The 26,697-nt window shown below is 41.8% G+C and overlaps 1 protein-coding gene across 1 annotated transcript in view; it reads right to left on the reverse strand.

The window, feature by feature from the left end:
* Positions 1–26,697, reverse strand: part of RALBP1 (ralA binding protein 1) — a 46,518-nt gene that overhangs the window by 18,185 nt on the left and 1,636 nt on the right. Inside the window, exons 2-3 of the mRNA XM_090039682.1 lie at positions 5,990–6,059; positions 3,904–4,200 (exon numbers count right to left, since the gene is read on the reverse strand). Of these exons, the coding sequence (XP_089895808.1) occupies positions 3,904–4,147 (244 nt within the window). The 5' untranslated portion in view covers positions 4,148–4,200; positions 5,990–6,059. The remainder of the gene's footprint in view (positions 1–3,903; positions 4,201–5,989; positions 6,060–26,697) is intronic.

Here is a 26,697-nt window from a genome sequence, read left to right on the forward strand (position 1 = left end):
AATTCTCTGTAGCCATCCCGCCCAGTGCTGCTGCCCATCCTGCCCTGCCGCCAGGTTACAAGCTGGTGCTGAGCGTGGGGAAAAAGTGGCCCCCCGCCTGCCCCATGGCCAGCGCCCCACACTGCTGCCACCTGCAGCCTGCCTGTGCCTGCTCTGGACAGCCCTACGTGGGCTGTGAGTACCTGCAACGTAGGCGCCGGCCATGCAGCAGGTGAGGGGCCACTTTTCCCCGTGCTTAGCACCAGCTTCTTCCCTGTTGGCGAGCAGGGGGTTTGGGGCTGTATGCTGCTCCCCATCTGTACTGCCGGGCTGGGGGGCACTGGGTGTGAGCAGGTGGGGAGTCAGTGGGAGCACTGGACCCGCACCGGTGGGGCCCAGAGCAGGGTGGCAGGAGTGCGGGGTCCCACCTGGCAGGGGCTCTAGGGAGCCGGGCCAGTTCCCCCCTCGCTGCTGGTGCAGCCCAGCTCCACGGACCCCTGCCAGCCTGCGCCCTGCTTTGGGCCCCACTGGTGCTGGCCCTGGGACATTGGTCCCAAGACATTGGGATGTTGGTCCCAAGATGGTGACCAGGGGGCAGGGCACCTGTCAAGGAGTGGGGCTACCCATGCAGCCCTCGACAGCATGCCAAAACTGGGTAAGCAGCCCTCCACTCAAAATAATTGCCCACCTCTGAACTATTGGATTGGTATCAGCTGATATGGCTGGTTAATCATCTGCCATTTGTATTAAATCAAAAAAACCTTTATTGGTGCACCTCTATTTTAAATAAAATAAGGTTGAATTTAAAAGGGCCAGATACATCTCTGAAGTAGGTACTAGATGCAACAGTTTTAAATAATCTACATACTCCATATCCTTATTGTAGCTTTTTGGATCATTCTGCTTGCTTCCAATCAACACATTTATAAATCATAGGCTCTTTTAAACAAGCAGTAAGAGGTGGGATGAAAAATGAGCACACTAGCTTTTGTGCAACTGACATATAAATTCAGCTTCCATTTGTCAGAGGTTCTATCATCAATTTACAAAGGTCCCTTAAGTATCAAGAAGAGACAGAGATACATGCGTAACTACCTCCTGTAAATAGCTTTCCAGTTTTTTCTTCTTTGGAAAATTAGCAAAGGATTTGTCTATTAGCAGGCATTTTGGTGTCCAGCTTACAAATAGATCATAGCATAGTATGTCATTTAACATGCAAAGCACATCAAAGTGCAAGTTCACATTCGGGCTACTGCTGTCTGCTGGGTATAGGAAGCACGAGAAACTGAAGTGCTTTACTTCATTTTCTTTTCATTTTAAAAGACTGTACTGATTTTTGAAAAGTAGAGATCAAAGTTACTGTACAGCATGCATCAGAAAAAGAATGTGGAAAAGCAGAGTTTTAGATCTCCTCACTAAGGCATAAACATCAAGGTAAGAGAATACCAAGAAATGTATACCTCAGAAATCCTAAAGCTGCATACAAAGCTATTCCCTAAAAGCACTACCTCAAGACTAGCAAGATCAATAGAAATTAAATATTGTTAAATAATAGCATCTGTTTGGTCACTGATGGCTGCAATACAATTCCAGATAAACAAGCATCCACCTCACAAAAAACACTGTGATATCCATCTTTGTTGTCACTTTGCAGAGAAATCAAGGATTGTATCAGGAGGGGGACAGAATTACCCTTTCATTGCTTCCCAACCTAAATTGGGGATGGTAACAGAAATGCTTTTATATTGTGGCCAGCAGTGCAGATTGAAGGTACATTTCCAAAGTTGGATACTTTGGGCTGGAGCTGGAGGTCTACCTGTAGATGTTGGGATATAGGGGAACAAGAGCAAGTAGGCCTGCTCCTCCTACTTGTTGACCAGTGACCGAAGCTTTGCACAGCCCTAATAGATTACTACAGAGATAAAAATCTCCCACACTAATGTACAGAAAAACATAGCAACAGTTCAGTAGAAACAATGACCATTTTACAAATAACTGCTTCATCTAAAAGTCTACTCTTGAGTCCAGTCAGTCAGGATAACTGCCCCTTCATTTCCACCTACCACGACAACTTTTCTAAAAGAGTTTGTAATACTATTTGACTAATTAGCGAACAAAGACTGTTGGCACAATGTTTCTGTACATAAAAGGTTCTGCTGACACCATCATTAATATACTGACATTGTAAGCCAAACAAACATTTGCTCCATCTTGAATTTTATGTACAAAGTCTGAAAACAGCACCCTTCCTTTCCCTCATTCAGTGTCAAGCATTGAACACATTACTTGAATCTGCTACAGTTACTCAATGTTCCTATCCAAGAAAGAGGAGGAAGACCAAGCTTTTTGAAACATTTGTTCTGCTAGAAATTGTATTTGTTTAAATCTTAGTTTTTATGACACCTAGCTAGCTTGTGTACGCTGCTGTGTATGTGGGCTGAGGGGCTATAAGGACAGAGAGTAGATAGGAAACTGGGGCAAGCTGAATAATAAATGGTAGAGCAAAAATTAGGGCTGGAAGAGACTGAAAATAACATTAAAATTTGCAAAGCATACTGTAAAGCAAGGCTGAAAAGGGAGCTATTGTAATCCATGGTATTATATCATTTTAAGGAGACCTTGGGCATAAACTTATGTAAAACACCTGCTCCGAGGCATTTTGCTGTTTGAATCCAAAAAGTCATATAATTTAAAATGTAATTTTACAGGGATAACAGTTGGGTTGTAACTAAAAATACTTAAAACATCACATATAATTCAACCTACCACGCACAGCTTTTGAGCAGTACACAGCTTACTAACAGAATGTGGAATGATGGATAACTTTACCTCTCAGGTGCAAAGATTTAATTGGTTCTGCTTAAATTTGTCTCACACCTTTAAAGCTACTCTGAAATCACAAAAAATGCTTTAAATCTTTCACAGAGTAGTTTGTAATATCTCATTAAAAGAACAATTAAGGCAAATGTGCACAGCATCAGATTTGTCTTTGCTACACTGCAGTGTCCTTTCCATTTTCTTTTAAACTAGATTACCGTGAGGCATATACGTAAAGAAGGATATTATAAAAATAACAGAAATAGGTATAATAAAAGCTGAATATGCTTCAACCTGTGTCCATGTTTCCTGTTTTCAATATGCAGCATGCATTGGTATATACAAGATTTAACTATATCAACAAAGAAGTCCTGTTGAAGCTGGAGTTCTTAGCACCTATGGAAGCAGTTAGATTTTCTTTACTGGGGGGGAGGATTTAAGTGAAAACTGAAGTTCTGGGGAATAATTCTGTGGTAAGTAATGGATTTTATAATCAACCACTTTCTTTCATTTTTTACATGTCCCTTTTTAAAAGATTCTGATCTCGAGATCTGCTTCTACACTTCGGATATTATTAATAAGACACTATAGGAATATACTACTAAGTCAAAATACATGATTAGATTAAGTAAACATAAGAAAAAATATATATGTACCTGTTCTTCAGTTTACTGTCCTCAGCCCATGAAGAAAGTCTCCACTTTTAGATTCAAATTGGTTTCTATAATTTTGAAAGATCCTCTCCTGCTCAATTAAACATATTTGAAACCAAAGCACATTGTTTTAGATAGCATGCTGCTATTATGTCAAAGAGCTTTTATTTGGCATTACACTTTGGGAACTCCCCACTCAGAGCAGGGGGAGATAATGGGATGAAAAGAGCATCATGCCAGACAACTGACTCAGCACCTACTTAGACTTTGGATAAACCTTTACATTAGCCATTTGGAACATAGTACACTTGCATTTAAAAAACAAAACCAAAGCGCAAAGCTTTTTTTATTTAAAAAAAAAAAAAGCTGAAAACTTAGGTAGTATCTTCCAGGAAGTTTCTCTTAAATATAGAAGAAACGCACACGTGGCGGGTATGAGAAAATGTCTACTCACTTCTTTTCTCCTTTTTCTTAAATTTTCCTTTTTTCTTGCCATGCTCTTTCTCATCATCAGACACTATATCGGGAGGCTCATGGAGGCTGTCATGAGGTGGTGAAGGCTCACCAGTTCGGTACAATCCAGGAAATTTTGTTGGGCTGATTTCTTCAGAGCTTGGGGTACGAGCAAGACCTCCACTATGCTCTACCCTGCGGTGTTCACTGGGGCTGCTGGTAGGAGGCAGGAAGCACTCGGTCATTCTGGTTCTCTGACAGCAAAGTGGAACAATCTTCTGTTACCTGTCCATCACACCTATAACAGAAAGCATACTGAGTTCATCTGTTCTTCTGTCATTTATCTTTTCTATATGCAAGCAAGAAACTGCCTATCCTGTTCCAGTAAGAAGAGATCCCTGAGGTCTCTCATCACCAGCTCATGATGGTGCAAAGGGAGGCAGTGGGAAAAATGAGGGAGGGGAAATTAGATCTAATGCAAAGCAACCATAACTTCACTAACAAAAAGAGATGATGGAGACTACAGAGAGCTGTACAGCTAACAGAGCCCAAAACGTGAATGTTGTGCCTTCTAAGGGTGCACTGCCAAGACAGCCATGAAGTCTACTCCTGCTTCCTTCAGAGGCTCCCAGCAGCAGAACTCCTTAATTAAAACTCCTCCCATCCCAAGAGACTCAAAGGGCAGATGCAGAAACTCTACCTACCCTAAGCATGAGTAAATTAGTCTGAAGGACTTCATCTCTTGCCTGCATTAGTTGTAAATAAGTTTGGCCTCCAGAATCTAAACAGTTATCTTAAAATATGACGCTTCCTTTTAAACTGAAGAAAGAGTTTAACTGGAAGGGGAATGGGAGGGGGAGGGAATCCTGCTTTTTCTGCCCAGTATTGGAAGACAGAGTTCCTCCATTCCCACATCCATTGATGCATATAGACAAAGGCCCAGAGAACAGGTTTCCAGTGAGATGTGAGCGCAGAACTGTCAATCCCACTTGAAGAGGACAAAAGTTAGGACAAGGGTGCTTCTAAACACAACATCACTGGTTTAACTTCTTTGTAACCCCTTGGGCCCAGAGCTCCTGCTATTAAGCAGTGATATACCACACAATACAGCGAAAAATCACTGCTTCCACTTTAAGTAAACAATCCTAGTTGAAAGTGCACAAACCCTCATTTGGGGAAGCAAAACATACACTGGCTGGGATGAAAAACCCCCCTATTAATATACTTGATCATTTATATACATTAAACTGCATACACTTCTTTCTTTACCAGCATGAAAATCTGCTTTCCTGTCTTAATAGTATTCTCTCTCACAACTGTCTCATTTTTTCTCATGTCTCATTTGTTCCACTATTTCTATATGCATTATGGTTATGAATCAGTTTTTTTCAATTAGGCTATTTTGTTATAGCTGAGCTAATTTGTTTCTTACATAAAAACAAATAAATTCTGTGCTCTAACAACATATGCTCTGTAACAGAAATACTTAGAAGTTTTGCAGGTTTAAAACTTGTTACCATCCAAGACCAAAACAATCCATAAAACCACAGCTGTTATTAAAGATGATACAGTCTTGCGCTTCCATTACATCTTTCAGTTGAGCATATCAAAGTGCTTTACAAAAGCTAGAAAATTAAACATCTTAACTCCCCCGATTAAGTAAATGACAGAGAAAAGTCCCTTCACGCATCAATGAAACGCAGCTATTTAAGGTGGAATACAGAAGCTGTTTAACAGTGGAGTTTAAAATTACACAGCAGTTTAGGGAAGGCCATTAAGTATGTACTGCAGCTATGTACAACTTAAACAGTAGTGGTAAAATATAATGATCTTAACTGAATTTTGGGCACAGCACCTGGATTCACACCCTAACTCTTGGAAAAAAGAAGAAAAGGACAAGTTTTGCTTACCAAGGAGAGGACATGAGCTTTACATCTTACTTAAAAGATGGCATTTCCCACAGTACACGCTCCTGAATACCCTGCTAAAGAACTGATTCTGCAATAACTTCTATAACTCACTTACTGCTACATCCTCCTCTAGTCAGATATTTATTGAATGCCTCCCTCTTAACTTGAGAAACTCACCAGGATCAGAGTATAGGCCAGTATAGCAGCAGGAATCCTGGAAATATGCTGAAGACCTCCATTTCACAAACTATAAAACACACAAAAAAACTTTTTTGTCATATAATACTTGTAAAAACTATACTAAAAGATTATTATTAAGGTTTCAAATTAAGCAATCAAAAGATATGAAATGCTTGGGCAACTTTAATTTGGCACCATTGTTCTGATGAATTATGATACAGCCCGTAATTACATGAATACATTTTTTTCCATGTGACCTGTAATCTTTCCAGTGAACAGGAGGGGCTCAATTTAGGAATGAATCATGGCTGCAGCGTAAAGATACCCATTGTTTGCCAGATTAAGTTTTACCTGCGGCAGAAGTTGGAGGAGGGTCTGGAGTGAATGAGGCAGGGGACTGACAGAAAAGAAAGAATATGCTCACAGTTAAAGGTGTTCAGTGCTATTTAGAGAATTTGATTCTATCCCTCCCTTCACCAAACAGTTCCTAAAACTGATACTACTAAAGTCACTTTCATTAAATGCATTTCTGTCATTTCCTGGGTTCCCAGTATCAGAATGGCAGAAGTGCATACTCAGAAGTGCAAATTCAGGCATAGGCCTCTCAATTCTGATGCCCCAAATAAACAGGTATTTTTTTACCTTAATCTGTGTCTTAGTTCTATACCTGCAGAATGGGGACAATAATGCCCCTTTCACTAGTGAAATGGTGTAGTGAAAAAGTAACTTCTGTTTGTGAAGTGCTCAGATAGTGTAGGAATAAGCAATGTACCAAAACCCAACAGCCAATTATACCCAGGATTTGAACAAGGATTAGAACCACACCAAGCAATGATGAGAAAAAGAAAACATTGAGCAACAATATGTGAGTATATAATTAAAGAGATTATCATAATGTACATATAAAAAAGGAGCAGCTTTCAAAAGTCTTTTCTTTACTTTTGGGTGTTGGACTTTGCAGCCTAACTTTTTAAAAATAGTGTGTGTATAATTTCCAAGTTTTCTTTAAAAACAAAACAAAAAGAAAAACCCCCTGTAATAAATACAAATTCCATTAGGTTGTGATTATGTTCTCACTTTCATGATTTATCAGCAAGGTCAGAATCTTTAAATCTCCTGATGTGGACCTCTGACACTTGGGCTAACAAAGTAAATGACAGCAATGGTAAGTTGTCATCTTCATCTAGATCAGTGATGGTCAACCTTTTTGGCAGGCATACAAGTTAAGTCCCACCCCATCTCCAAGTGCCATTCTGCTCCCTGTCCCACCTATCTGACACATGCTAAACACAGCTGCTGGCTGTGCTACTTGTGGCACACATGCCATGGGCTGGCTGGCCACCTCTGCTCCAGACAGCCCAGACCTAGATGGAAAACAGTACACTTCAATAATATGGTTTACAGATATTTGCTGACAACAGAGGACCAGTAAGATCTGGAATCAAAGGTCCCATTCAAAGTTTTGGAGGAGAACCTCTCTACTGGTCACTCATTTCTGCTCAGTGTCCCCTCCTCCTCTCCCTCCCCACACACACAACTTGACCTCTTCTTCCCCTGCCCTTCCAGTCTATTTCTTTCTCATTTCAAGATCCTAGGCTTCAGTCTTGACCAGAGGTAGGCAAGTATTTAAGCTGGAGGGCCACTTAATGAGTTGTGGTGAATTGTTGAGAGCCACACACACGGACATGTGCTCCCACCTTCCTTCCACTGAGCTCCACCATGCAACACATGTCCCCCCTCTACCACACTGCTCCACACTGCACATACTGACGCTTCCCCATTTGCCATTTTCCCCCACTCTACTCCATCACACTGTGCACATGGATACTTCCCCTCCCCCTTCCCACCCCTGGCTCTGCTGCACCATACTGTGTATGCTACGCTGCACTGCTCCACACCACGCAGAGGTGCTCCCCCTGCACAGCACCTTGTGTATGGCTGCAGCCCACACCCTGTTCCGCCACGGGATAGTGGCAGGATGCAAAAGCTGGAGAAGAGACAGGAAGCCTGGAGACTCTCCACAATGCACCAGGTTGGGTGGAGGTTCTTTCAAGTGTTGAAGGGCAAGAAAATGTCTCCTTGCTCTCAGTGCAGACACCCAGATCTGAGAAATCCTTGTTCAGCCCCATGGTGAAGCATGCCCTGCTTAGACTGGTAAAATTGTCAAGGAAACTGTCTCCTAAAAAAACCTCCAAAAACCAAAACCCTAAGGCACCTTTATTGAGCATGTGAAAAAATGCTACTTTTCAAAGACTGAAATTTGACCAACTAGTATATTTTGTTTTGTTTTGTTTTAAAGGGACAGCAAAAGACAGATCCCTAATGCCAAACACCCCCAGTAAATTTCTAGTTCCTGCTGCAAAATATGGAGTGCTATAGCTTTTTGAAGACAAGGTCTTCAGATTTTTTTTTTATATGGAGTAAACAACATTTTCCCCTTTTACCCTGGCCCATTCTTGGAAACAGCTGGATTTTTCCAATAAATATCAGCTGCAGGCAGACACCTGGGAAGTAACATTTTTGCCAGACTTTTACTGCTTGGGATAAGTTATAAGAAGCAGAAAATAGGGGCTGGGCTGGAAAGTGTGAGGCAAACTACCAGCTGCACGCATTGTAATAGGGGGGATGAAAACTGACACTCTGGACTATAACACTTTCAGTCTGTGCTTCTCCAAACTATACCATAAACTCTTTCAGTACAGAGGACTCCATTATTTCAGTTTTCTGCTGAGCCTCTCTCCTGACCTTGTGCCTTGTGTCAGATTGCAACAACAGGACCAAATTGAAATAGGCCGCAGGGTGGATAAAAATCAACAATTTTTTAAAAATTAAAACACAGGATTTTTAAATTTAAATCAGATGTTTTTATTTAACCACTTTTTTATTAAGATGATTAAAAAATAAACATATAAAGATAGTTTTTATTTAAGATATGTTAAAGCTCAAAGATATCATCATGGAATAGGGATTATAACTTCTAATTATATACTATTTGAGACAACATATTCATATAATATTTTAGAACTTTTATCAATAGGTCACAACAGGCCATGGACTATATTAGAGGCCCAATCTTAGGGGGTTCCTGGAGGTTCCTGTATAGTTTAGTAAAGATTAAATGGTGAACCAAAGACTGCGGCGCTGGTGTTATCGGGAAGGCTTTGGCTTCCATGACCACAGCCCGCTCTTTGGAGAGAGAGGCAGTGAGCTGCTGGGAAGAGATGGCCTCCACCTCTCCCCTGGGGAGGAGGCTCTTCTCAGCCAGGCTGCTGACCTGCTCCACCGGGATTTAAACTAAGCCCGCTGGGGGATGGGGGGACTACTGTCCCTGTTGGCCTGCTGAACGGCCCTTGCAAAGCCAGCGGTCCAAGGCACTTAAGGGGGCACTTAAGGGAGCCCACCTCTGCCCCAGCCCTGGCACAATCCGTGGGCAAGGTAAGAGCCCCCAAGGGCACACTTGCCTGCCTGTACACTAATGCCAGGAGCCTGGGCAACAAGCAGGACGAGCTCGTCCTCCTGCTCAGTGCAAAGAAATATGATGTCATTGGGATAACGGAGACCATGACTGGACCACGGGTATAGAGGGCTATACCCTATACAGGACGGATCGTGTTGGCAAAAGGGGCGGGAGTGTAGCTCTCTATGTGAAGGAAAGCTACATGACCCTGCAAGCTGATGTTGGCGACTGGCATGGCCAGCTAGAGACCCTCTGGGTAAAAATTCATGGGGAATACGGCACAGGGGACACAACGGTGGGAGTCTACTACAGACCTCCCACTCAAAGTCCCGAGCTTGACCAGGAGTTCGCCCAGGAACTGACTGAGGCCGCTTGCTCCAGGACCTTGGTTGTCATGGGTGACTTCAATTACCCGGACATCTCATGGGAAGATCACTCAGCTAAATCTGAGCAGGCGCAAAGCTTTCTCTCGTGCATGGATGACCTCTACCTGACTCAAGAAGTCTATGGGCCAACAAGAGGCAAAGCGCTGCTTGACCTGGTACTGGCTACGGGGGACGACCTAAATCAGCGACCTAGTGATTGATGGGAAGTTGGGTGACAGCGACCACGAGCTGATCACCTTCACCATCCGCCGTAAAGCTGGGAAGTCAGTCAGCAACACAGAAGTCCTTGACTTCAGAAAAGCCAACTTTGACAAGCTCAAGAGGCTAGTCGGTCAGGCCCTCAGGGACCATGACCCCAGGGAGTTGGGAGTTCAAGAAGAGTGGTTGCTTCTCAAGGAAGCGATCCTCAGTGCACAAGCTAAATCTATTCTAACACGGAGGAAAGGCAGCAAGAAGGCACAGCAGCCCCCCTAGCTCTCCAGAGACCTAGCGGACCTACTGTAGCTAAAAAGGAAAGCCTACAAAGGATGGAGGACGGGATTCACCTCCAAGGAGGATTACTCCGCGCTGCTCCGGTCCTGCAGGGAGCAAACCAGGAAAGCCAAGGCTGCAACTGAACTCCAACTAGCTTCAGGCATCAAGGACAACAAAAAGTCCTTTTTCAGATATGTGGGGAGCTGGAGGAAAAGCAAGGGCAATGTTGGACCCCTGCTAAACCAGATGGGGCAACTGACAACTGACGCCCAGGAAAAAGCCAACCTATTAAATAGGTACTTTGCGTCAGTCTTTCATCAGTCACACAGGATGCCCATGCCTGCTATGGGACAGGGAAATCTGGGTGAGGGGGATCCCCTACCCTCCATCAATGCCGACCTCCTGAAGGAACACCTTGAGAAGCTGGATACCTTCAAGTCAGCTGGCCCTGACAATCTGCACCCCAGGGTACTCAAGGAGCTGGCGAGCGTCATAGCCCAGCCCCTGGCACGGATCTTTGAAAACTCCTGGCGCTCTGGTGTAGTGCCCGAAGACTGGAAGAAGGCCAATGTGGTGCCGATCTTCAAGAAAGGGAGCAGAGTGGATCCAGCTAACTACAGGCCCATTAGCCTGACTTCTATCCTGGGGAAGATCTTAGAAAAGTTTATTAAGGAGGCCGTGCTTGAGGGACTGGCCCAGGCTAACATTCTAAGGGACAGCCAGCACGGGTTTGTTGTGGGTAGGTCTTGTTTGACCAATCTCATTTCCTTCTATGACCAGGTGACCTATCACCTGGACAAGGGAGAAGAGATTGATGTCATATATCTTGACTTCAAAAAAGCTTTTGATCTGGTATCCCATGATCACCTCTTGGCCAAACTGACCAGTTGTGGCCTTGGCTCCACCACGATCCGCTGGCTGGGAAATTGGCTTCGTGTTCGGACCCAGAGGGTTGTGATTGATGGCAGTCACTCATCATGGTGCCTTGTGACCAGTGGGGTCCCTCAAGGCTCTGTCCTGGGACCCATACTGTTCAATATCTTCATTAACGATGTGGACACTGGAGTCAGGAGTGGACTGGCCAAGTTCGCCGATGACACCAAACTTTGGGGCAAAGCATCCATGCCAGAAGATAGGCGGGTGATCCAGGCTGACCTGGACAAGCTCAGCAAATGGGCAGATGAGAACCTCATGGGTGTTTAACACCGATAAATGCAAGGTTCTCCACCTTGGGAAGAAAAACCTGCAAGCACCCTTATAGGCTCGGCAGTGCTATGTTGGTTAGCACTACAGAAGAAAGAGACTTGGGGGTCATCATTGACCACAAGATGAACATGAGCCTCCAATGCGATGCTGCTGCTAGTAAAGCGACCAAAATGCTGGTGTGCATCCATAGATGCTTCTCAACCAAATCCCGGGACGTCATTCTCCCCTTGTACTTGGCCTTGGTGAGGCCGCAGCTGGAGTACTGTGTCCAGTTTTGGGCTCCACAATTCAAAAAGGATGTGGAGAAGCTTGAGAGAGTCCAGAGGAGAGCCACGCACATGATCAGAGGTCAGGAAAACAGACCTTATGATGACAGGCTGAGAGCCACGGGACTCTTTAGCCTGGAAAAGCGCAGGCTCAGGGGTGATCTGATGGCCACCTACAAGTTTATCAGGGGTGACCACCAGGATCTGGGGGAACGTTTGTTCACCAGAGCGCCCCAAGGGATGACAAGATCGAACGGTCACAAACTCCTGCAAGACCGTTTCAGGCTGGACATAAGGAAGAATTTCTTTACTGCCCGAGCCCCCAAGGTCTGGAACAGTCTGCCAGCGGAGGTGGTTCAAGCACCTACATTGAACACCTTCAAGAGTAAATTGGATGCTTATCTTGCTGGGATCCTATGACCCCAGCTGACTTCCTGCCCTTTGGGCAGGGGGCTGGACTCGATGATCTCCCGAGGTCCCTTCCAGCCCTAATGTCTATGAAATCTATGATTAAAGAAAACTAATCTACTCAATGAGATTCAGTACTCAGTCTCTAAAAGATGCCATTTAGCATCTCTGTAATGGTTAGTTTTAGTTCTCAAACTGCGGATTTGTTTCTCCAGAGATCATAGGCAGACAAGGATCTCTGGGTACATACAATATCTTTTATGAGACCAACTAAATAGTTGGAAAAATTGGTCTTTGCAAACTTTCGGGCACAAATGCCCTTCTTCAGGCACAGAGAGAGTTTATCGTCTCCAAAGATAACATCCTTGTTAACACCAGTATATGGAGATGAGAGATAACAGACCTGATTACCCACCTATCAGCCCTACTGTCTTCCTGCGAATTTGTATACACACAGTCAAGCCCTTACCTTTCTCTAAAAGTGCAAAGTTTCAAGAAGTTAAATGAACAGAGGATATCAAACAAGAATACACTTTTTACAGAAAACAATGCTTAAATCACTGACCAGTGATTCTAATCAAATCCACCCTGAGAGGCAGTAGCATGTACAACTGCTATTCTGTACAACTGCTGTGCAGGGTGAGGTGTATTGCCACTTCTACTGTAGCAGCAATTATTAGGCCAGCCTACAACAAGGCCGGCCTACATACATAGTTCCAAAACCCAAAGAATATACGGTTTCCTCAGAGTCTTGCAAATGTCAATTGTTACTAGAAGATGAATTCCTTGATGTTGAGACGTCTACGGACAAGAGATGGAAACAGAGGGGAGGACCAAAGCAGGCCCCCAACAACTATGGAGGAACAAGTTTTATGAGCGACACAAAAGCAAACCCCAGAATACAGAATGGCATGATCATCTTAGGCTTTAGATCTAAAAGACCTGGACATATTAAGTAAATAAAGAACAGTGACCTTGAACAAAATAACTGCAGTAATAAACATCAGTCAGAGCTGGATACATAACCCATGTGTAACAAACAGACACCAATATGTTAATCACAAAAGTGTGATTTCTCAGGTAAGAATTATTAAAATTAATCTTTCCATAAATAAATTGACAGCTGTCAAATCTGACAACCATTTAAGCAACCCCCCACAAAAAAAACCCAGGATGTTATTAGTTTTAAATAATTTGACTGTAAACTGCAATAAAAAATTTATCTGCTTTCTACAAAATACATCAAAATAATTCCCATCAGTCTTTTCTTGAAGGAAACATCACACAATATATTGCCATAGCTCAAATATTATTCAAGTAGGTAAGGTTTTTTACTGGTTTAATTAATTACTTGTAATCTAAAACAAGGGTATCAAACTCATCTGCCCCCCCCCCAGCTGCTGGTCTGCAGGTGGAAATGGCCCACAGACCAGCCCCACCTGTTAGATCCAGTGTGCAGGACAGATCTGGTGTGTGCTGCACATGGGGTGTGGGATGGGTTCAGATAACATGCTGTATACAGGGCTGGCCCCAGCCCAGACCCACATGCTGAGTGCAGTCTTGCACAGCACAGGGACAGTTCAGGGAGCGTGCTGTATGTGGCAGCTGAGCCAGACTGGCCTTGTATGCTGGACCCAGCACATGTGGCTGGTCTATGGGCTCGATATGGATTGGCCTCAGATCCAGGGTGCAGAGCCAGTATGGTCCAGGTGCCTCATACAGAGCATGGCCCGGATCAACCCTGTGTGCAGTAGCTTCAGCCATGTGTAGCCCATGCCAGAGAGGCTCCACACAACAGATGTAGAGCACAGAACCAGGGCTAGCACATGCTGCATGTGGCATGGATCTCAGTCCCATAGGAAGCACTGCAAGTTGGATGATAGGGCTCTGTGGACTGAATCCAGCCCACGGGCTGTATCTTTGACACCCATGAACAAACAACGGTGTCAAAGTCAAGTTACAATATTTGAAAAACAAGAATTCAGTTGTGCAATAAGTGCAGCCGTAAGTAATCTAACAAGGTGAAGTGACCAAGGAAAACAGAAACAAAAATGTTTGGGTGCTGACAGATGTGGAAACCCCCTCCCCCCACCAAAAAACCTGCTTTACTGGAGGAGGAATCACATCAGTTTGATCTGACTCACCTAGCATTTGTATATCTTGTGTGGTTCAGTGGGGCTTTTTGGTGCTTTTATCTAATAGCTGATTCAATCGGCTATTAGATAAGAGCGCCAAAAAGCCCTGCTGAAACATGCAAGCTATATAGACGCTGGGGAACTGGGTCAAACTGACATGATTCCTCTTCTGGGCATGTGCTGCACTTAGCGTGGGGCTGAGCCAAACTAAAAGTAAAGTGGTTTGTTGGTTTTTATTTTCTACATCTGTAAGCATCCACAATATCAGCCTGGTCTGTTGAGGCACCTACAAATGTGCCGGATGTCTGCTCCAACACATTAATTAGCATGTGTCAGAGCAGACTCGATTAATCTAGTCTGCTAGAGCGTGCTAAGTAGCACGCTGCAGCATCCTCTGCATCATGGGTACTCAACATCCTGGGACTTCAAAATGTCGGCAGGGGCACTTTATCTAAAGCTCACCAAATGAGCTTCAGTTAAAGCGCCCCTGCTACCATTTTGAAGTGCAGGATGCTGAATACATGTGACACTGTGGGTGCTTTCATTAGAATGGCTCTCTGAGCCACTCTACTTAAAGTGCTGTCCTCTGAAGCGTGTGTAGAAAAACATCCTTTGAAATCTAAATAACAATTCAAACAGTCCTCCTGGCTCTGTGTAAAGAATGGATGCATAAAAATGAAACAGAAGCCCTCTCTTGCACAGGTAGAGAAGTTTCATTTTCCAGATCTGTCTCTGCAAGTAAGTCCCACAAAGTAAGTTTCAAATTCAGAAGCAACATGTAATTTAAAATTTATGAGAGTTAACTATTAAAATAGGTACCTAGTATAATTTTGCTGTCAGAATAAAGCTTGTTCATCATTGTGCTAGGTTTTAAGTACACTCAAGGGCTATTTTTGAGACGCTTATTTTTCAATCCTGATCACCTCTCTCAGTATGCAGGCCTGTATTTATACCCAGGCTTACTCTTCTTTATGACACTTACAGAAAGTACATCTTATACACAGGTAAAACAAGCCTAGATTCCACAAGTCAGCACAATGGCGTAGATGAGCATCAAATCAAACAGGTGACTCATAAACCCTGCACAACTACTAATTAAAACTTTTGTACAGACCCTCCTTGAAGATTCATAGAAGATAATAAAGGCTATATTAAATAACAGCATTTATATTATTCAACTAAAGAGTTCTCTAATGTCATTTCTTCTAAAGTTAAAATAACTAAAAACTTATTTTTTATTTAAAATGTGTTTTGCAAAATGATTACCTGTACAACTTCAGCAGATGATCAATTAACATGCTTTCCTTCAAAAGAATAAAGCCTGCTTTACAAATGTTACACAAGCATACCAAGTTTAACAAAACCATATTAAAATGACACTATTCTGTCTGCAAAGTCAAGCCCTCAAATTTAGGAAATGCTGGAATTAAGGTTTCCTAATTCAGCTGTCTTGTGCATATGCATAATGATCATGCATATGCTTTAATTACATGATCATGCATACTATTTTGTTCATGGGACCCACTACCCTCCTAATTAAGTGCACAACTAATTCAGTATTTGGGTTTTGAACTTAACTTTGCAAGCAAAAAACTGTTATAAGGTTGACTAAGGTAACGGAATGAAAGGTATGAAGTTGTTGTTTTTCCTATTAAAGAAAATCAGTTGCTGTCCTTTTGTTTTCTTACCTATGCATACACATAGCTGAAAGAGCACCAAACTGCACACAACTCTTCAAACACCTTGTGCCAGATCTGGTGTCTGCATACAACTTGTTTTATTTCTACTGGGGTTCTTTTGATATTTTTTCTGAATTGAACTGAATTGAACACTCAGCTAATTGAATGTTCTTGTTTTTACCAGGGTGACTAAAATGGTTTGAAAGCAAATAAAGCTTTAAATATAGAGATCAGTGTGTGTGTCTGAGATTGTTACATACAGTACAATAATTAAGAGGCTTAAATAAGTTGCATTATTTCACTTAAACCAGTTGAAAAGTTTAAGAAAATGAGACTAACTCACTGATTATTAACAGGAATACATTTTGCCCACTAGCAAGATGAAGCTGCTTTAGACTTATCATCACTCAGAATCATGGGCCCTTTCCAGGACTTTTTCAGAAACTGTAGATCATGTAAAACGTATACACCTCTGGTGATGGTGTTATGGTACTTAACTACGTAAAAACAAATATGGGAATTATTGTCAGATGTTCTTATTGTATTCTACTTTCCTCCCTTTTTCTGTAGGGTGTTTTAGGTATAAATACTGCAGACCAAGCCACTTCTAGGCATTTGGCAAATATACAGCAACAAATTACTGTTGCTGTCAAGAGCTGTAGTAGCAAAGTGTGGACATGAGGTCAAACTTAAAAAAGTATAATTTCCAGAATGAAAATGTTTTATAACATACAATAAAAAGTCATAAATGTTACCTTCTAGTAGTCCAGGTGTAGCAAGTATTTTAACCCATAGTTAATTTTGTGTCACCCTGTCCTTAGTTATTTATAAATTTTATCAAACTATTTGAGTGAAATTCCATAAAAAAAACAAAAACCCACACCCTTCCCCTTAACCCCCCCAAACAAAACAAAACAAAACCAAAACAAAAACCTCAAGCAGGCAACAGACACAAAAAAATTCAGTCAAAACAGTTCAACATATTCTGAGAACAAAGCTTGGGGAAAATACATTAGTTTGCCTATTTAAACAAACAAACAAACAAAACCTTTAATTTTAAAGTGGGAAATCACTGTATTTTCTTGCATATAACATGTCACCAACTAAGACATACCTTGTTTTTGGAAGGCAGAATGTAGAAAAAAAAAATTTTTCCAGAGCAAAGGCCCACTGTATGACATAGTGTAAGTCCTCCTGGAAATATAAGTGTCCAGGAAGCATGGCATCAGTAACTTCTCCGTGTGGCAGGCTGTCTCCTACAATGCCTCATTTCCTAGACACACAATGTTCCTAGGAGGACTTCCTCTATGTCATGCAAGATTAGGTCCTAGACCAAGGATGCTCAATCCCAACAGAGGCATGTCATCTGGCCTACAAGACTCCCCACAGATCTGAAAATTTATTGTGGGGGGAGGAGGAGTGGTGACAGATAATTGCCAGTCTGCTGCTGTCAAATTTCCAAACCTGGAGGGGGTGCCACAGGCTGGATGGCAAGGCCCTGAGTGCTAAACCAAGCATGGAGGACTAAGCTAGTTGGCATGAGGCTGAGTGGGGCACTGCAGAGTGGCAAAGGACTGACTGGGCCTCTGCAGGATGACACAGGGCCAAGGTCAGTGGTGTAGGGACAAGCCAGCCCACTGACCGGCCCCACACACTTGCACGTAAACTAGGAGTTGGGAAGGGACAAAAATGGGCTAGGAACTGGAAACAGAAAAATGCTTGGGTCCATTTTATGAAAGCTGCTCTACAATCCTTTATCTGGGAGAACAATATTAAAAAAAAGTCTACTTTTGTGTGATCCATGGTTATTCTAATACTGGGGAACTATAATTCACAAAAACTATAGTAAAACTAAAGTATCTTCTGCCATTAGGATAACACAATGCAAACCTTAAAATATGCATTGAGAAGTACCATATTTACCTAAATCCAAGACAACCCTGAATTTAACATGACCTCCCCCCAATGATTATATAGAAGGAAAATGTATAAATTTCTTGTAACTTTCCATGTACAGGATCTAATTATGAGAGGATCATTTTAAAATCATCCCTCCCACCACCACAGTGGAGAAAGCAATGTCAGCAAGCAGTAGGAGGAAGGGGAGACAAGTGGCCTGATCCCTGTTCCTGGCTGCCTCCCCACCTTGCCCTCTGCCATCTGGCCCACGCACTACTCGCTCCCCTGCTGCCTGCCTCCCCCACTCTGTGCCTCCCCTGCTGGCATCTGCCCCACCTAACCCCCTTCTGTTTACCCTCCAGCTCCAGAATGTCTCCAAACCCACTCTAGCCCACGGTACAGAGTACATGGTTGCTCTAGTCCCAGCTAGACCATGCAGCAGCTGTTGTAGCAACAGCAGCTCCCCCTCAGGCCCCAGAGCCAGGGCCAGAGCTGTTGCCGCTGTTGCACGGTCAGAATGGGCCAGAGCAACCACATGCTGCTCTGTCTGGGGCTGGGGCCCTGCTGGAACAGGGGCGGGGGTGGAAACTCTGACTCCAGGTCAAGGCTGGAGTCAGAGCTGCAGCAGATACCTGCCCCACTGACACCTCACATTGGAATCCAAGATGAGGGTCTTTTTCCCCCCCATGTAAAACAGCACGGGAAGGGATTCATCTTGGATTCAAGTAAATACAGTGGCATTTTTCTAGAACTGATATTGTAAGTAAATTTGTGTTGCTTCCTCTTCATTTTTTTCCATATAAATATTGCAAATGGCTCAAAAGCTGCATTTAACAACACAAGATGTCATTTACCTTGACAAACCTAAAACACAAAAAGAAGCTGAAAATAACTGCTCTGATCTCTCCATGGACTGATAAGACACAAAATTAGATAAACTTGAAGAAGTCATTCATGAAAAAAAATGAAGACATCATACTGGTATGGATGATACAATGTAACATTATAACTTACTGCAACCTCTAACAAACATTTAATCAACTTCATGTAATTAAAATGCAATTAAAATTTAAAGCGCATTGTACAATAGTGCTAGAAGAGAAAGAAAAGATTACGAAAGAAAAGGTTAAAGCTTACAATCTGGCATGATTCGGTATTGCTTCTATGTATTGCATAAGAGTTCCATTGAATGATAGGAACTTTTGATGCCTTGGAAAACCAATTAAGCCTCAACTCTGAAGGAGGAGGCACTGTGGTAAAGAACACTGTGTATTGTGTGTTTCTGAGCCAGCAGCCACCTGATGTCAATGAAAAGATAACTGCTGACTTCAACAGATACTAGTTCAGATCTGATATAAGAAAATCCATTTGTGGCCCATGTCTATGCTTTTCATCAGCAGAACCCGTGCAGTTATGCTTACAAAGGCTTAGGGCAGAATCTTATTTAGCTTTACACACCTAAGTGCCAGTTACGCAGCTGCATAAATGCTATTTTTGGCATTTACACACAATTTTGGATTCTATTTCATCAGACAGGAAAACAGAATCACCCTGCAGGACAAGCTGAAGGAGACTGCTTTATCCCATTGGCTAAGGCACTTGCCCAAGAAGTAGGAGACCCAAGTTCGAACCCCTACCTCAAGCAGGTTTGAACCTCCATCACTTGTTTCCTAGTACAGGGCACAGGGCAGGCACTAATTCATAGAATTAAACAACTCTTCAACTTGCACGTTGAAATACCCACCCTGGACAGTCAAGACAGAAAAATATGAGAGGCCTGGAGGAACAGAAGGTAGAAGGTATAAGGCTCAGGGAGACAGATTCTGCTCTAAATGGGAGGGGGCCTGGTTTCTACCCTTGGTCACTGCTCCCTATGGCTGCATGTACACACCACAAGATTTCCTGTTTACGGTGCCACAACTGCATTTGTATTTGCCCAAGTAGGATTTCCCACTGGTTTAAAAGTCTTTTCAGCACGTTAGAGTAAAACTGCTCGTACATAGTTTAGCTTGTGTCACCACTAATTATGTCATTCTATCTATGGATTCATGGCAAGTAAACACCAAGTGACTCAAAGACTTGTAATTGCTTCTTTTGCCACCAGGTGGTGTTGCCCATTTCTGTAGTTCAGGCCTTTGGCCAGTAGGTGCTGCTGTTATTTTGCAGCTGTTGTCTTTTTGGCTCCTGCTCATCCCTCCCTCCCTTCCCCTGCTCCCACAGCCTACTGCAGGTAGCCAGGGCATGTTGTGGGGGGGCATTACTATTAGTTACCCCAGCACTTGCATAAACAATACAGAATACTTAATACAGAAAGAAAGAAATGGGGGAGCAACACATATTGCCAATTACTGTTGTTTACTACCCTCTGCTAGTGGTCGTGCCGTACCACCGCCAGCAGTCCTGTATATGCTGTATGAGACAGAGATATTCCTTGCTGCTCTTTATCTACTATTAAATGTAAAGTGCAGTTTTGGGACTTACCTAGCTTCATGTGCCTCCTTGCCTGGGCTGAACAGCCCTATTGAGCATGCATGCTAGACATGAAGATGCACAGAGCTGAACTACCAACTGTGTAAGGGCTAAAAATGGCATTTAGGTATTTGGAAAGCAAGATAGATTTACACCTTCTAGACTAACCAAAGCGTGTGCATGTGTAAAGTTACCAACAAAAGGACCTTTTTGCTGGTGATCCATTCAGGGATCTGGTTGGAACGGTACTAGCAAAAAAGGAAAATCTCTTTGACCGGTCAAACTTTATTTATATAAGCGGGATTTGTTAGTATGGGTCTACTGGTACAGTAACAGGGTAACAAATTCATCCAGCAAATAAATACAGAATTCCATTTGTGATTATGGTTCACTGCATAAATTTCAGACTGTATACTCTCCTCATTCCACAACAGCTGCCCCCCTGCCCCGTGTGAATTAAAAGTACTGCAGTAAAATTATAGGAAAAAAAACTTTCCTTTATGCCATGTCTAAACTTTTACTTATTTATTAAGTTTTCAGTGCCTTACTTGGAGACAAGATTGCTATGTTCTGTTTCTCATCTTAGTGAATAATTTATAGTGAAGACTTGGGTGAAGATGTATTTAAATCTGTAAGCATAGTTAGTATATTATTAATTATGATTAATACAATCACCTACAGTGCATGGTACTTGTGATGCATTATTCAGCCTTTTAAAAGTACTCAAAAATGAACAAAGGAAACCAGACAATCTACTATATTTACTCAGCTACTACAGGCACTCCTCCCCCCACCGCCCCAACTCAAAATCAGCCCTGCTGTCTGTCCTGCCACACAGGAATGCCCTGCTGTCTCACCAAGACTGAAATGCCACACTTCTTGGACACTACATTTTCAGGAGGACTTACTCTGTGTCATATAGTTGACCATGACTCCAGAAAAATCTTTCTGGCTTCCAAAAAACAGTATTTCATTTTACCTTATATTTTACTTGCTTACCAACTGACTTGCACCAAGTGGATAATTAGAATTTTATATAGCTTAACTGAGTGCAGAAGACTTTCCTTCCCTCAAACTACATGTAATGGAGATCCAGATCACAAGTAGTGAGGGAGGATATTTGCTCTTACATGTTTAAACCCAGCAGGAAGCGGGGAGGCTACAAGCCGCTGCTCCGGAGTCCATGAAACTTGTTGCATGTGTGTACCTGCTGCTGGCAACAAGCCAAGCTGGCGCTCCATAGACCCTGGTGCAGCTGCCTGCAGCCTCCTGGCTGCCTGCCTGCCACAGCCAGCTTGGGCATAGGCTGTAGACAGGCCTCTGCCACTGGGAAGCCTGGACTAGCTGTGGCAGGTGGCAAGGAAGCTGCAAGCAGCTGCACTGGGGTCAATGGAGCCCTGACCCAGCCCACTGCTGACACTGGGTGCATATGCACCTTGGGGTGGATGGCAGGGAAGGAGCTGGAGCTGTGCTGCACCTGCCATCAGCAGTGAGCTGGGCTGTGGCTCTGCAGATCATGATGCAGCTGCTTGCAGCCTCCTGTCTACCTGCCACAGCCAGCCTGGGATCCTGGCGCGCTTGTTTTCATCCTCCTTGCTCGGGGATGGCCTCAGACCACAGCTTAATTATCCCGATTAAGCTTGGGGAAGCCATTAATCCATGCTTAATAGCATGAGGATTAATGGCTTCCCTGGATTTAATCAGGGTAATTGAGCCATGGTTTTCGGGCATCTGGCAATCTGTGGAGACAAACTGGACTGCTGGGGCCCCTTGGCCAATCAGAGGTGGGGGGGAGGGGGACACCATGCTTAGCCCATGAAAATGGCAGCCAACTGCTGGATTTGCCTGCGAAAATTGACTAGCTGCCTCCTCGAGTTCAGCAGAAACTTATTTACTATCAGCCCTTCCTCACAAGTCGTTTCCCAGGCCTCTAATCATTTTTGTCACTCTCCATCTTTCTACATCTTAAAAAAGAGCAGACCACCAAAACTGGACTGCACAAGTGCTGAACAGAATGGAAGAATCACTTCCCCTGATCTGCAAGCAACACTCCTGTTAATACCATGAAGAATGCAGTTGTTCATTTGGGTTTTTTTGCAACAAGAGCACACTGTTGGCTCATATTCAGTTTATGGTCCACTGTCACCCCGGGGTACTTCTGTGAGTACTGTGGCCTAGCCAGTCATTCCCCAGTCTGAACTTGTTCATGCAATTATTCCACCCTATGCGCTGGAATTTGTAGTTGCTAAATTTTATCTCCTGAATGTCATTTCCTCCAACAACGTTCTAAAAGCATCTTTAGATCATTTTTGAGAAAAAGCCAAACAAACCCTATCATCGCGTAATCTTTGAGTTGCTATGCAAATTCAGAGAACTCTGAAGCCAGATTGCTGGATTAAACATTTTCAGAAGTGCGCCATTTGTTCATTGTGAAAGATCTTATCAGTTGAGATTACTTTGGAGAAGACAAGTAGCAATATGAAGAGCCCTTCTTACAGAATTTGTAGAGATTAAAACTTCTAAACAAGAATATATTAACTAGATTGAAGTAAACCAGTGGGTTTAATCTAACATTCAGTCCCCCTTTACCGTATTAGGAATTAGTGCTTATTTCGTCTCTAGCAGACAATGTTCTTTGGGTAAATCTGATATCTTTTATTAGACCAACTCAAGTAGTTGGAAAAATTTTTCTTAGCAAGCTTTTGGGTATAAATACCCTTTGTCAGGCTAAGGAAGCATCTGCAGTTGGTATACACGCTTCCCGGATGGAATGAATAGTAAAGAAGCCAGAGGCTACAACCTATAGCCTTATTTCTTCTCTGTCATTATTATTTTTAGCCCTTTCAATAAGAAAAATTCTTTCTGCAACTAGTTTTTAAACACATGAAAAATATCAGGCTGGTACTGAGTAACTTAATTTGATTCACAGATTGAAATATTAAATATCAACATGAGAACAGATGGAATATTATTGTGTATGAAGAAAAATTAAGTGTTTTTATACCCTTGCTGGATTAATGTTACATTTGTTCCTAGCAAGAGATACAGCACTTGGCTCATAATATTAGATAGAATAGATTACTAGAAATGACCATCTTTCCCCATACAATCGTTATCCTACATAGTTACTTCACAGGTGCTATTTAATGAGTCCTGCTCAGTACTGTCCAATAAACTATATTATTTTTCCTGGTTTAAAGAAAAAAAACACTAACCAAGAATTTATGAGCTTTTCTGGAATGTGAAGAGGAAAAATACTGTTACCACTAGGAAATGGAAGAGCATAACAGCTGAAATGCTTAACTTTGAAGGTGGTCACTGTTCATCCATGTGTTCTGTTCTAATAATATTAACATACATCAGTTTATTTTAGATGTAACATGCAAGGTAATGGGGGATGGAGAGGCTTGTTAAAAATGATAGTTACAGTATTGAAGAAAGATCAAGTAGAATACAAACACAAACAATTAAAGTTAATGATCAGGTCTATTAAGGAAAGTTAACTTAAATATTTACCCTACATAGATTTTCTGACACTGACTTTTAAATTCCTTCAATGAACCAAGTAAGCTAAAAACACACTTGTCAGTATCAGAGTCATTGTCTTCCTTTCCTTGTGTAAAAATGAGATCCATGTTAAAATTGATTTGAAACATTTAGGATACTGTTCTTGATGATAATTCTTGCCACAATTGTTAACATTCTCATGCCTCTTCTTTCACTTGCGTGCAGGCATTCCTAAACCATTCTTCATATTATTCTATTAACATAAGAGCTCACTCAATCCCTGAGAGTTCCTCTCTATTAGAACAGCATTTCTGAGGGATATGTTTTTGTGCAGGAAGCCTGTGGTCCTGTTGCTGAAATTGAGATGCAAAGCAGGAAGCAAGTTTACGTGCTACACACAGGCACATCCAATGGAGAGTGACCATAGTACCAAAAATTGTCCTTTGGATTTTAGGAGATGGTATAAACAATTTTGACATACACAAAGACAACCACAAGCAATGCTTAGTGACATTTCCTTATTTACACAAAAACCAGCACAGGTTGACTATTACTCAGCTAACATTTGCTTTTAACTACTTCACGCTAGTTTTAAGAGAAGTACTTTGTAGCTGTGTCAGTCTGAGACAAAAAGACATACAAAAAACTAGAACTCTTGGTTCCAAAATGATACCCTTTGTAAAAGGTATCATTTTGGAACCAAGAGTTCTAGTTTTTTGTATGTTTGTTTTAAAACACTTGAACACCAAACCTTTACTTTAGTCTGAGTCAAGGCCATGCATTCCTATAAAGGGAGACTGGAAAGTTTGCAGGTTTCCTCTTGGTTTACTCATTTCCTTTTTCATTGAAAAAAATCTTAATATATTGTTTAAGTCAGGAAAACAGTATACATTAGAAGAATACAGATGAGACAGATTATCAAAAAATAATTTTTATGGCTTGCCTGAGCAAAACCAATTCAATTCAAAGTCACTTTCCCATCAACCGAGCCCATACTACTTCCTTAGCAGAAGTCCTGAAATACTTGAGGAAATCCTGCAAAGATTAAAATTTCCCCAAAACTCTAATGTGAGGGAGGCAACTAGACTAGGGGAACTTTTTCCACTTTTATGAAGGTGCCCAAATATTCTATGAAAAACACATCTCTCATTTCTTTCCATGAGATCAGTAAAGTGTTTTTGGATCCATTGCTGATATGTACCAGCATGTAATGGGGGTAGGGGGAAGAGATTCATCAATACTATGATTTGATTTTACTTTTCAAAAAGTTTTTGTGCCAAACCTGAGCAGCTTTATTCTGTCCTGAAAAGCTTAAGATAGGTATTTTTATAAAATAAAAAATTAAAATTAAAAGCCCCATGAATTCTTATACAAATAGTAAATACGGAATATGTTGCAGTCACATTTTATAATTTCCCCCTCTACTTTCTGCAGTATGAAAAACATTACTAAAAGGACAGATGAGGCCCCAAATCTTTATAAACATTTATACATGAACAATCCCTTTGACTGTAATAGACTACTCTGCTGCATGAAGTTAAGTACATGCGTAACTGTTTCCAGAGCTAAGGAAATCAAGAAACCAAGCATAAACAACCTTTTTCATTTACAGTAACCTGTGATGTTATCTGAGCAACAGTAAATTAGAATATTCTGAAAAAGAAGTGCTATTTATATTTAAAATAAAGTATTGGGAAAAGTTGGCGGTAAACATTAGGATCTAACAGGCAGAAATACAACGTGCAAGAGGAAAAGAAATGTGATAACGGAATAACAATGTTGAGAGACATTCCCATCATGATGGACTGATATAAATCAGCAAGCAGGAAGACTCAGTTTACATCATCAATGTTAATCTTGTTTTACATTAACACTTTTAATTGTTATAACTGTTGAGCTTCTAATTATTTTCCTAAGTTGATTTTCATTGGTTGGTAACCATTAAAACATGTAGCTATACAACTAAAAATAGCTTTTATACTAAATTTGATTCTTCTTTTTGCTAACCAGGATACTTACACATTTAAGCAACTATATACATGTACTCAGATACTTGTTACATTTTATTGTGTTATAAAATGGTGAACTGCATTATTTATTTACTAGATGATGAATTTTTTACTTGTGGTTTACAACAAATTGCTTTGGGACAAAAATTGAAATTGCTAAAGTTCAGCATTTTAAATCTAATCTAATTAATTGTAATCTATTTTTAATAATTAAAAATAATATATTAAATATTCCGGATATACAAGAAAAAGTTTATCAGAATGTATTCTGCATTTCAAGGCAACATTTTAATAAGCACAGAAAAGATTCTGTAGTTACTAAGCTGAACCAGTTGTTTCAGTTCACTGCATACTTCAATATTTTAGAACTGGTAGACTTCAACCTCTCTCACTCAGTTGTTATTCACAGATTAGAGGAGGAAAACCAGTGTCCCAGCTTTTTCAGCTCTCAAGCACAGTGATTCTCAACCAGGGTGCCACAGCATACCAGGGTACCCTGATATCCTTTTAAGTGTGTCATGCAATATCAGCTCTGTTAGACTTGCAAACGCAGACACACAATTCACAAGATATACTCAGAGATTTCAAACAGGAATCAATACAGTCAAAAACATTCTGCCTGTTGTGGCTTTTCTGAGTACTCTGTAACAGAAGAATTGTGCTATTATTTTTTGTATTTTAAAAAAATAATTGAAAGGTAAGAGCTGGCATTTTCTGAAGGGTGCCTCGAGTCTACTGTGGAATGTCTTGAGTCTAAAAAAGGCTGTGAATCATTGGTCGAGTGGGTTCTCAAATCTGAGCAAACACATT

The sequence above is a fragment of the Crocodylus siamensis genome, chromosome 3 (genome assembly GCF_052110815.1).
Source record: "Crocodylus siamensis isolate JL-2025a chromosome 3, ASM5211081v1, whole genome shotgun sequence".
In the NCBI taxonomy this organism is placed as follows: Eukaryota; Metazoa; Chordata; order Crocodylia; family Crocodylidae; genus Crocodylus; species Crocodylus siamensis.